Here is a 12,500-nt window from a genome sequence, read left to right on the forward strand (position 1 = left end):
AATAGCAGCAGATTAAATATTACTATGAATTATAAGGAAGAAAAGAACCAGTTCTTTCTGAGAATATCAACCAGATGCTGGCGCTGTAATTAAGGCCACGCCCCCTCACAGTGTAGGTCTGGCTGGTTCAGGGTCCGGTTGAATAGTCGGATCCTGACTGTGTGAAAGGTCTTTATTCTCTCCTTTACCAACGCCGGCGCACAATTCATTGCTGCAGCAACATTTAAAAAGTAAACCATCCAAATGATCAACAAAGGACGCGGATGAACTTCTGCGTTAGCATCGGTTTTTATCTTCTGCCATAACTTGTTCATAACTGTAACAATATATTAAAACATTAATAACTAACAATATATATTAAAGTCATTAATACCATATTAAAGGCATAAATAACTAACAACATATATTAAAGTCATTAATAACTAACAACATATATTAAAGTCATTAATAACAAACAACATATATTAAAACATTAATAACTAACAACATATATTAAAGTCATTAATAACAAACAACATATATTAAAACATTAATAACTAACAACATATATTAAAGTTATTGATAACTAATTACATCTTAAACATTAATAACTAACTACATATTAAACATAACTGAACAACATATTAAAGTAATTAATAACTAACCTGTTCAAGTCATTAATAACTAACAACATATTCAATCCATTAATAACTGTAATGATATAAATATTAAACCATATGAAACCATTACAGCCGACTGTGAACTGCTGCTGTAAAACCTTCTGACGCTCTTTGTATAAACATTATTATATTAGAATGATCAGAGTGAAGTAAGTGGTAGCGTAACGTAGCATTGGCATTAGTTATTGCTCATATCGCAGCCTTTTATGAATATCATACTCATTCAGTTACAGTGAGTTTTATTGTCACATAAAGGAATGAACTTCTGTATATTGGAGCAGAACAATAAACACAGGACGATTATTAACAATAATATATGAACAAATAACATAAAGACAATATGTTATGTTAATGGTAGATAAAGATATCAGTATTACATATAAAGAGCATGTACAGGAGTAGATTTATGTTCCTGTTTGTATTTTTCTCTAGTTGTCTGCTCTTTATCGCCTACATGAAGCAACAGTTCAGTCTGTACAATCTTTTTCTGCAGTCCGACTGCTACCAAACCCTCTGTGGATCATCATCAGACAGAGCTGATCAATAGTTGCATAAAGCTTATCGATAACTTATTTAGTGGTCAACATATGGACTAGGGATTCTCGATATTGGCTTTTCTGCCGATATCCGATATTCCGATATTGTCCAACTCTCAATTTCCGATACCGATATCACCCGATACCGATATCACCCGATACCGATATCACCCGAACCGATATCACCTGAACCAATATCACCCAATACCGATATCACCCGAACCGATATCACCCGAACCAATATCACCCAATACCGATATCACCCGATACCGATATCACCCGAACCGATATCACCCGAACCGATATCACCCAATACCGATATCACCCGAACCGATATCACCCGATACCGATATCTGCAGGCTTTTTACACCAAAACTGTAACAACATAACAACATTACATATCTCCTATTGTGGAATTAACACATTGTGACTCATTTTATTGTGATGCCCCACTGGATGCATACATAAATGCAACATGGCTTTCCAAATGTAAACACTGTCTGTGCAAAATAAGAGAACAACTTCAACTTTCATTGTATTAATACTGAAAAGAGCGCTAACGCTAATCGCTAGCTACGTGCTAAACGCTAGCTACGCGCTAGCTTTGGTTAATGTGTTTAATTGTATTATTCACCTGAAGGAGTGCTAATGTAAATTCTAAGCCAATTGTTAGTTTGGTTAAGGAACAGCTCATAGCAGGGTCAAATATTTAAGGTGCATTGCATTTATTTTTGTGTTAATATTAAAATCATTCAGCAGTGGGGGCAGGCCCGTCCTGCACTTGGACAAAGTGAACAAATGTGTCCTCATAAAGACCTGGAACACACCCACTAGGGGGCGCCACTAATGCAAACACTGGACTTAAAACTCACATTTGACATCTTCTCCTGAACCAGACTGCATCTCATTCACATCCTGAAATCAACAATCAAAAGAAGAAATAATATGTTTGTATTTATTAATTCTTAATCCAAAACTCTTTTTACTGAGCACTTACGTTTCACATACGTTACACACAGGTAGCTGATATCAGAATACAACAACAGTAAGGATGCTGTTAGTAATCTCTAACTTTGTTGTTGTTGTTGTCTGTATTTTTCTCTGTAAGACAACAACCATTAATAAGTCTCTGATACATGAAATTATACATATTATACTTGATATTATTTACATCTTTAATGAGGTCATATGTGCTTCAGTAAAACCACCTCAGTGACCTCAGGGTCCCTGCTGTCTGCTGGTCCACAGTCCGCTGTGGTCTCAGAGAGTCCAGGATGAAACCAGGTTCACTTTGTGTTTGTGAATCCAGCAGCCGGTTGTCAGGCAGCGAACTGACACCAGAGGAAAACAGCAAAATCCCCCAAAGAGACGCAGAGAGACGACTAATGAGACGCTGTTAGAGACGGAGACACAGAGCAGCTCAGGTGTGTCTCTGCTCCACATTTACTGACAGAAAACACCCAGAAACCAGCACGAGTACTTGTCCTGTCCCTCTCAACTGGTACTGCACTGGACCTGGACTGGACCTGGACTGGACCTGGACTGGACCCTGAGGACAGCCAGAGATGCTGATTGGTTGAGGAGTTTATTTTGTCTTTGTAGACTTTGATGGACGGACAGAGAGACAGGACGGCTCATTGATCGCCACCAGCTACAGGTCGGTACAAACCAGTCACATACTGGTTTCACTGGTTGATCCTTCATGTGAGTAAAAGTGTCATCAGTGATATTAATAATGATTAATAATAATTCCATATTGAGTCTGATGAACTGAATAATTTTATACAAATCTTTTTCCATTTTAAATCAGAAAACTTTTCTTTTTCTTTGTTTTTTACTCATTTCCTTTCTTTCATCTGCGTTTTTGTCTAATTTCTTTCATATGTATTTTATTTTCTTTACGATAGCAAATGTCAGCTGTTGCAATGTTCACATAAAAATATAGCAAGGATCATTTGTGAAATCACATTTAATTTTTATACCGAATATTGACGTTCAACTGTCAGATCAGAGTGTTTTGACTGTGTACATCATATTAAATATATTTAATTTATAATACTGGCTCATTTAAACAGATCTCTTACAGTCTCTCAACACAGCCTGTAACAGACCAGCTGCAGCTCAAACCTGCTCCCCTGGACTGCAAGTAATGCAAGAGCAAACACCTCTTCTTGTATTTATTTTAATTTTATTATATATTGTTTATTTTAGTATATTTCTAATTATTTAATTTAATTTTGTATCAGGGATCATTAATATTTTATATGGGGGACCAATTGGGACAATTACCCATTAAATAAATGAATGCACCAAAAATAATCAAAATTAAAGCTGCAAGCAGTGTTGGGCAGGACCTCCCACTCCACGCAACTCGGGGCGTGCTGCGGCCGCGTCATGTGCTGTCGTAATACGTGCAGACCACAACATGAACATTTCACATAAATCGGCTCAAAATCGCAACGCAGCACTTACTTCCTGTTGCCAGTAGGTGGCGCTATCACTATGTCTGAATATTGTTATGTAGATGTGTTCAGGGCGGGACTCTTATCAGACAAGTGAAGTTTGGAGCCGATTGGACAATGTCTACTAAAGTTATTGCGAAATCGTGTTTTGTGGCGAAACATCAAAATTTGCTGCCACGCCCCGTCAACGCAGTCAACACATATCAACAATGTGTTTTGCATTTTATAAGTACATTTTAGGTGGATCTGATCATCCTGCTATTAGTAGAACATGAAAGTATAAAACGTGATACTTCCTGTTGCCACTAGGTGGCGCTATCAATATTACTGAATATTATCACATAGGCATGTTCAAGGCGAGACTGTTATCACACAAGTGAAGGTTGGAGCCGATTGGACAATGTACACTCAAGTTATTTTAAATTTGTGTTTTGTAGCGGTACATCAAAATTTCCCGCCACGCTATAGACACGCCCACTCACCGCAGTCAACACATATCATCAACAATGTGTTTTGCATTTTATAAGTACATTTCAGCTGGATCTGATCATCCTGCTAGTAGTAGAACATGAAAGTATAAAACGTGATACTTCCTGTTGCCACTAGGTGGCACTTTCACTATTTCTGAATATTATCACATAGACGTGTTCAAGGTGGGACTCTCATCAGACATGTGAAGTTTGGAGCCGATTGGACAATGTACACTCAAGTTATAGCAACCACAATAAGAACTCACCACAATCAAGAAATATCATCAACAACATGTTTTGCATTTCCTGACTAGATTTCAGCTTGATCTGATCATCCTACTAGGAGTAGAACATGGAAGTATTAGAAATGACATTTCCTTTCACCACTAGGTGGCACTTTCACTTTTACTGAATATTATCACATAGACGTGTTCAGGGCGGGACTCAGACGTGAAGTTTCATTGAGATCAGTTCATGTATGCAGAAGTTATGACAAATCCCTCTTTCATGGCGAATCGTTAAAATTCCACGCCACGGGACGGGCACGCCGTTTGACTGAATAACGTATATAGCACAACTATTAATGGTGAATGTGTTTAAATGGCTGTGTCAAAATCTGAAGTCGATCCAATCAATTCCCTAGGAGGAGTTCGTTCAAATACAACGTGTGCAAATCGCCAAAAATTGCCACAAAATCCAAAATGGCCGACTTCCTGTTGGGTTTGAGGTATGGGTCCTTGAGACTTTTCTGCTTCTTTTATCATGATACACATGCGTACCAATTTTTGTACATGTTGGCCTTACGTGTCTTGGGGGCTGATTCTGGGGGGCGTGGCTTAGCCGCTTAGCGGCGCCCATGCACGGGGACGGTTGCTTACCAGTTCGATACGTTTGAATTTTGTGCAAATTTTCAAGACTTTTCGAGTATGGTAAGGCCGCCAAATATGCGGTGAAAGGGGCAGAAGTATAATAATAATTCCTAGTGAAACAAGACGGACGTTGCACTTTTGTCAGTGCTCGGTCCCTAATAAATGTAGCATTGATTAATTAAGAAATGTAACAACTGGCCCTACTAAGAGTATAGCATCTAAAAAAAAGCACACACATCTTGTTTACTGGTTTGAGTCGGTTGTTCACTGGTTTCAGTCGGTTGTTCACTGGTTTCAGTAGGTTGTTCACTGGTTTCAGTAGGTTGTTCACTGGTTTCAGTAGGTTATTCACTGGTTTCAGTAGGTTATTCACTGGTTCCAGTAGGTTATTCACTGGTTTCAGTAGGTTGTTCACTGGTTTCAGTAGGTTGTTCACTGGTTCCAGTAGGTTATTCACTGGTTTCAGTAGGTTGTTCACTGGTTCCAGTAGGTTATTCACTGGTTTCAGTCGGTTGTTCACTGGTTTCAGTAGGTTGTTCACTGGTTCCAGTAGGTTATTCACTGGTTTCAGTCGGTTGTTCACTGGTTTCAGTAGGTTATTCACTGGTTTCAGTAGGTTGTTCACTGGTTCCAGTAGGTTATTCACTGGTTCCAGTAGGTTGTTCACTGGTTCCAGTAGGTTGTTCACTGGTTCCAGTAGGTTGTTCACTAGTTCCAGTAGGTTGTTCACTGGTTTCAGTAGGTTGTTCACTGGTTTTAGTGGGTTGTAAACTGGTTTCAGTAGGTTATTTACTGGTTTCAGTAGGTTGTTCACTGGTTCCTGTGGGTTCAGTGAGCTATTCACTGGTTTCAGTAGGATATTTACTGGTTTCTGTGTTTCCAGTTGAGATGGGCTGTCTGGGAGGGAAGACGGAGGAAGAACGACTGGATGAAAAAGCGAAGAGAGAAGCCAACAAGAAGATCGAGAGACAGCTGCAGAAAGAGAGACAGGCATATAAAGCAACACACAGACTGTTACTGCTGGGTGAGACACTTGTCTGTCTGTCTTTATGTCTGTCCCACCTGTCTGTCCGTCTCACCTGTCTCTGTCAATCTGTCTGCAGGTGCGGGAGAATCAGGTAAAAGCACCATTGTGAAGCAGATGAGGATTCTTCATGTAGACGGTTTTAACCCTGAGTGAGTCACACTTTATTTTGAAATGTTGCTACTTCCTGTGCAGTTTAAAGTCTCATTAACCACATAAACATTTTCTTCATGGTAGGATATAATATCTGATCAATAAAATGCAATGAACAAAGTATAATAATTCTATTTATGATGTTTAAACTAATTTCATGAATTAGGAGACAAAGATCTTATAGTTATTCAACTCTGATTCTCCGGTCTGTATCAATCAGCCAATCACAGCTCCGGTCTGTATCAATCAGCCAATCACAGCTCCGGTCTGTATCAATCAGCCAATCACAGCTATCTAGCTAGCTGAGGGTCACCTACTCACGCTGGGGTCTACTACCTAATATTACATATATAAGATTTGGTATATAATCAATAAACTATATATATAGAAAACACAATGACATCATACAAACAAATGTTTCCGACCTTGTTTAAATCGTTTTTAGCGGCTGAAAGAATAAAACAAATAAATCAATAAAATGTTTGTTTTCAGAGAGAAACAGCAGAAGGCTCAGGAGATCAGGAAGAATGTGAAGGACGCCATCGTGGTAGGTCACATGATCTCAGTCAAATGATCTCAGTCACATGACCTCAGTCATATGACCCAGTGACTGTGTGTGTGTGTGTGTGTGTGTGTGTGTGTGTGTGTGTGTGTGTGTGTGTGTGTGTGTGTGTGTGTGTGTGTTTTTCAGGCCATCGTGTCGGCCATGAGTATGTTGACTCCGCCAGTTCCTCTGGGTAACCCTGGCAACCAGTTCAGAGTTGACTACATCAAGAACATCGCACCACTGTCTGACTTCGATTACACAGAGGTAACACACACACTGTAACACACACACACACACACACACACACACTGTAACACACACACACACACACACACACACTGTAACACACACACACACACATACACTGTAACACACACACTGTAACACACACACACACTGTAACACACACACACACACACATACACTGTAACACACACACTGTAACACACACACACTGTAACACACACACACACTGTAACACACACTGTAACACACACACACTGTAACACACACACTGTAACACACACACTGTAACACACACTGTAACACACACTGTAACACACACACACTGTAACACACACTGTAACACACACACACACACACACACACACACACACACACACACACACACACATACTCACTATCAGTGTTTTATATATCTGACAATGGTGAAAGTAAATCAATAAACATTCTATTCCACATTAGTGATTGATTGGTTGGTTGGTTGGTTGGTTGGTTGGTTGGTTGGTTGGTTGATTGATTGATTGATTGATTGATTGATTGATTGATTGATTGATTGATTGATTGGTAGTTTGAACCTGAGGAAGCTCCTAATGAACACAGTGAGCTCACTGACTGCCATTAATAATCAATATAAACATTCATTCATAAAATTATATTTATGTCTATTTTTATTCCCAGTCAATGTATTCATTTGTTTATTTATTTATTGACATTATATTTATATTATTTATGAATGCATAATGGAGCAGAAATAATAGTAAACTAACAGTCGGCCATGTTGGGAGAGCTGGAGCTGTTAGCATTAGCAGTGATGCTAACAGCTCACCTGTAGTCTGATCTGTGTTCCTTTAAAGCAGCACCGAGGGACTCGTTTAAGAGCTTGTTTGTTTTAATGATGTTAATGACATGATGTAACGAGTTAATGTGGGACGGAAAGCACACACACACACACACACACACACACACACCTGACTGTGTGTCACCTGAGGCCTCATTATCCAAACGTCTTCAGTCTCTAAAGACACAAAGAGACAAAACAAGCGTCTTCCTGTGTCGCCTCTAAACTGTGACGCTGCTGCTGGTTGGGCGACTGGATACACACACACACACACACACACACACACACACACACACACACACACACACACACACACACACACACTTTAAAGTCAGTGCTGTCCAATCAGACATCACACAGAACTACAGAATTACTCACTTGTACATTTAATTTCTTATTATTTCATTTATTATATGTGTTATTATTATTTAATTAAAAATAAACTAATAAATAACCATCCATTGATCAGCCCTAACACAGTGAGCACTGTCAGTAACACTGATTATCTGGGTATCAGGGATCCTCTGATCCAACAGATGAGCTACTGTAGCTCAGACTGCTGAAACAGTTAATGCTGGTTCTGATAGAAAGGGCTCAGAACACACAGTGCAGAGCAGTCTGCTGGTCTGGGACCAGTCAGGGAGTCCAGTGCCCACAGTGTTACTGCTGATCAATTTATCAGTCTATATACTGTTAGTGATCAATATATCAGTCTATGTACTGTTAGTACTGATCAATATATCAGTCTATATAATGACAGTGTATATAATGACAGTGTATATAATGACAGTGTATATAATGACTATGTGTATAATGACTGTATATATAATGACAGTATATATAATGACAGTATATATAGTGACAGTGTATATAATGACTGTGTATAATGACAGTATATATAATGACTATGTGTATAATGACTGTATATATAATGACAGTATATATAATGACAGTGTATATAATGACTGCATATATAATGACTGTATATAATGACTGTATATATAATGACAGTGTATATAATGACAGTATATATAGTGACAGTGTATATAATGACAGTATATATAATGACTGTGTATAATGACAGTATATATAATGACTATGTGTATAATGACTGTATATATAATGACAGTATATATAATGACAGTGTATATAATGACAGTGTATATAATGACTGTGTATAATGACAGTATATATAATGACTATGTGTATAATGACTGTATATATAATGACAGTATATATAATGACAGTGTATATAATGACTGCATATATAATGACTGTATATAATGACTGTATATATAATGACAGTGTATATAATGACTGCGTATATAATGACAGTGTATATAATGACTGTATATATAATGACTGCATATATAATGACAGTGTATATAATGACTGCGTATATAATGACAGTGTATATAATGACTGCGTATATAATGACAGTGTATATAATGACTGTATATATAATGACTATGTATATATAACGACAGTGTATATAATGACTGTATATATAATGACAGTGTATATAATGACAGTGTATATAATGACTGCGTATATAATGACAGTGTATATAATGACTCTATATATAATGACAGTGTATATAATGACAGTGTATATAATGACAGAAAAAAAAACAAAAAACTTCCCTCTCACCCTCTTGGGGTGGTATCTGTGTCATCCTCAAGCTCGGGTCCTCTACCAGAGGCCTGGGAGTTTGAGGGTTCTGCGCAGTATCTAGCTGTTCCTAGGACTGCGCTCTTCTGGACTGAGGCTTCTGATGTTGTTCCTGGGATCTGTTGGAGCCACTCCCCCAGTTTGGGAGTCACTGCCCCGAGTGCTCCTACTACCATGGGGATCACGCTCGCCTTGACCTTCCACATCTGCTCCAGCTGTTCTTTCAACCCTTGGTACTTTTCAACCTTTTCGTGTTCCTTCTTTCTGATGTTGGCGTCTGCTGGTATGGCCACATCTATCACCACCGCCTTCTTCTGCTCCTTGTCTACCACCACTATGTCCGGTTGGTTGGCCAGGACCTGTTTGTCAGTCTGGAAGCTGAAGTCCCACAGCACCTTGGCCCTGTTGTTCTCAGCCACCTTCTGTGGTGCGGCCCATTGGGATTTGGGTACTTCTATTCCATACTGGGTACAGATGTTCCTGTACACTATTCCAGCCACTTGGTTGTGTCTCTCCATGTACGCTGAACCGGCTAGCATCTTACACCCTGCTACTATGTGCTGGACTGTCTCAGGGGCATCTTTGCATAGTCTGAACCTTGGGTCAGATCTACTCTTGTAGATCTTGGCCTCTATGGCTCTTGTACCTAGGGCCTGTTCTTGTGCTGCCATGAGCAGTGTCTCTGTGCTGTCTCTGAGTCCAGCCTTTTCCAGCCATTGGTAGGTCTTCTCCATATCAGCCACTTCTTCAATTTGGCGGTGGTACGTGCCATGTAGGGGCTTGTCCCTCCAGGTTATCTGCTCCTCTTCCTCTGCACTCTTATCGGGTTTCTGTTGCCTGAGACATTCACTTAGCAGTTAGTGTATGTATGTAGTATGTTGAAGAGTTTGGTCTAGACCTGCTCTATTTGAAAAGTGTCCTGAGATAACTTCTGTTATGAATTGGCGCTATACAAATAAAATTGAATTGAATTGAATTGAATCCTTTGTGGCCATTTTTCTGATGTACTCTTGGATTTTTGATGGTGAAGAACTTTCTTGTCTTGATATCTGTGGCTTCTATCTCCTCCTTTGGCCAGCTTATGATCCCAGCAGGGTATCTGATGACTGGTAGTGCGTACATGTTGATGGCTTGGATCTTCTTCCTGCCATTCAGCTGACTTTTCAGGACCTGTCTTACTCTCTGGAGGTATTTGGTTGTGGTTGACTTCCTTGCGGCTTCCTCATGGTTTCCATTAGCCTGTGGGATACCAAGGTACTTGTAGCTGTCTTGGATATCACCTATGTTGCCCTCTGGTAGGTCAACCCCTTCAGTTCTGATCATCTTGCCTCTCTTTGAGACCATCCGGCCGCACTTGTCCAATCCGAATGACATCCCTATGTCGTTGCTGTAGATCCTGGTGGTGTGGATCAGTGAGTCCATTTCTCGCTCATTCCTGGCGTACAGCTTGATGTCATCCATGTAGAGCAGGTGGCTAATTGTTGCTCCACTTCGGAATTGGTACCCGTAACCACTCTTTGTGATGATCTGACTGAGGGGGTTAAGGCCTATGCAGAACAGCAGTGGTGATAGCGCATCTCCTTGGTATGTGCCGCATTTGATGTTGACTTGGGCAATTGGCTTTGAGTCGGCTTCTAGGGTTGTCTTCCACATTCCCATTGAGTTCTGGATGAAGGCCCTTAGGTTCCTGTTGATCTTATACAGTTCCAGACATTCCAGTATCCACGAGTGGGGCATTGAGTCGTAAGCTTTCTTGTAGTCGATCCAGGCGGTGCACAGGTTGGTCTTCCTGCTCTTACAGTCTCGGGCGACTGCTCTATCGACCAGTAGCTGGTGCTTGGCTCCTCTGGTGTTGCTACCAATTCCCTTCTGAGCCCCGCTCATGTATTGAGCTACGTGCTTACTCATCTTAGTCGCGATGATGCCTGACAGGGCCTTCCATGTTGTGGAGAGACAGGTTATTGGCCGGTAGTTGGATGGGATGGGTCCCTTCTTAGGGTCCTTCAGGATTAGGACCGTCCTTCCCTGGGTTAGCCACTCTGGGTGGGACCCATCCCTTAGCAGCTGGTTCATCTGTGCTGCTAGGTGTTCATGGAGTGACAGTGTATATAATGACAGTATATATAATGACAGTGTATATAATGACTGTATATATAATGACAGTGTATATGATGACAGTATATATGACAGTATATATAACGCCAGTATATATAATGACTGTATATATAATGACAGTGTATATAATGACAGTATATATAATGACGGTATATATAATGACAGTGTATATAATGACAGTATATATAATGACTGTATATATAATGACAGTATATATAATGACTGTTTATATAATGACAGTGTATATAATGACAGTATATATAATGACGGTATATATAATGACAGTGTATATAATGACAGTGTATATAATGACGGTATATATAATGACAGTGTATATAATGACGGTATATATAATGACAGTGTATATAATGACGGTGTATATAGTGACAGTATATATAATGACGGTGTATATAGTGACAGTATATATAATGACGGTATATATAATGACAGTGTATATAGTGACTATATATAATGACTAGGGCTGGGAATCGTTCAAAAATTTGATACCAGTACCGATACCAGTACCCTTAACACGATACCGATACCAATTGAGTACTTCATTCGGGCCTTTTTTTCAACTTTACACGAATAAATTTTGAAAGTGCCCAAATATTTATTTCATAACTGTACAAACATGTACAATAAAGAATTATAATATATATATATATTACCTGAAGTTATCGACGGTTGCCATTTCCTTCACATCACAAAGGAGGACACTTTGCATACACGGGGACACACAAGCAGATATTTGTTTGGTATGATCCGGTTTTAAATTGTAATGTTTTTCCAGCAGATTACATAAAGGTGCATACACATACCACATAGCTAATAATAAATATACAAGATACAGCTCATGACAACGTGCCCTTCCAATTCAGATGACATAGGTCTAATAACCATCATACAGAAA

The 12,500-nt window shown here is 39.3% G+C and overlaps 1 protein-coding gene across 4 annotated transcripts in view; it reads left to right on the plus strand.

The window, feature by feature from the left end:
- Positions 1 to 2,566: 2,566 nt before the first annotated feature.
- Positions 2,567 to 12,500, plus strand: part of LOC127354772 (guanine nucleotide-binding protein G(olf) subunit alpha-like) — a 14,278-nt gene continuing 4,344 nt past the window's right edge. The window contains exons 1-5 of one of the 4 annotated variants that reach the window (XM_051384970.1): positions 2,567 to 2,899; positions 5,880 to 6,020; positions 6,100 to 6,172; positions 6,666 to 6,720; positions 6,865 to 6,984. In XM_051384970.1, coding sequence (XP_051240930.1) covers positions 5,885 to 6,020; positions 6,100 to 6,172; positions 6,666 to 6,720; positions 6,865 to 6,984 — 384 coding nt within the window. In that variant the 5' untranslated portion in view covers positions 2,567 to 2,899; positions 5,880 to 5,884. Of the gene's footprint in view, positions 2,900 to 2,974; positions 4,855 to 5,879; positions 6,021 to 6,099; positions 6,173 to 6,665; positions 6,721 to 6,864; positions 6,985 to 12,500 lie in introns of those variants that run through there. The other 3 variants (XM_051384969.1, XM_051384972.1, XM_051384971.1) reach the window with 3 other exon arrangements.

The sequence above is a fragment of the Dicentrarchus labrax genome, unplaced genomic scaffold (genome assembly GCF_905237075.1).
Source record: "Dicentrarchus labrax unplaced genomic scaffold, dlabrax2021, whole genome shotgun sequence".
Taxonomy (NCBI): Eukaryota; Metazoa; Chordata; class Actinopteri; family Moronidae; genus Dicentrarchus; species Dicentrarchus labrax.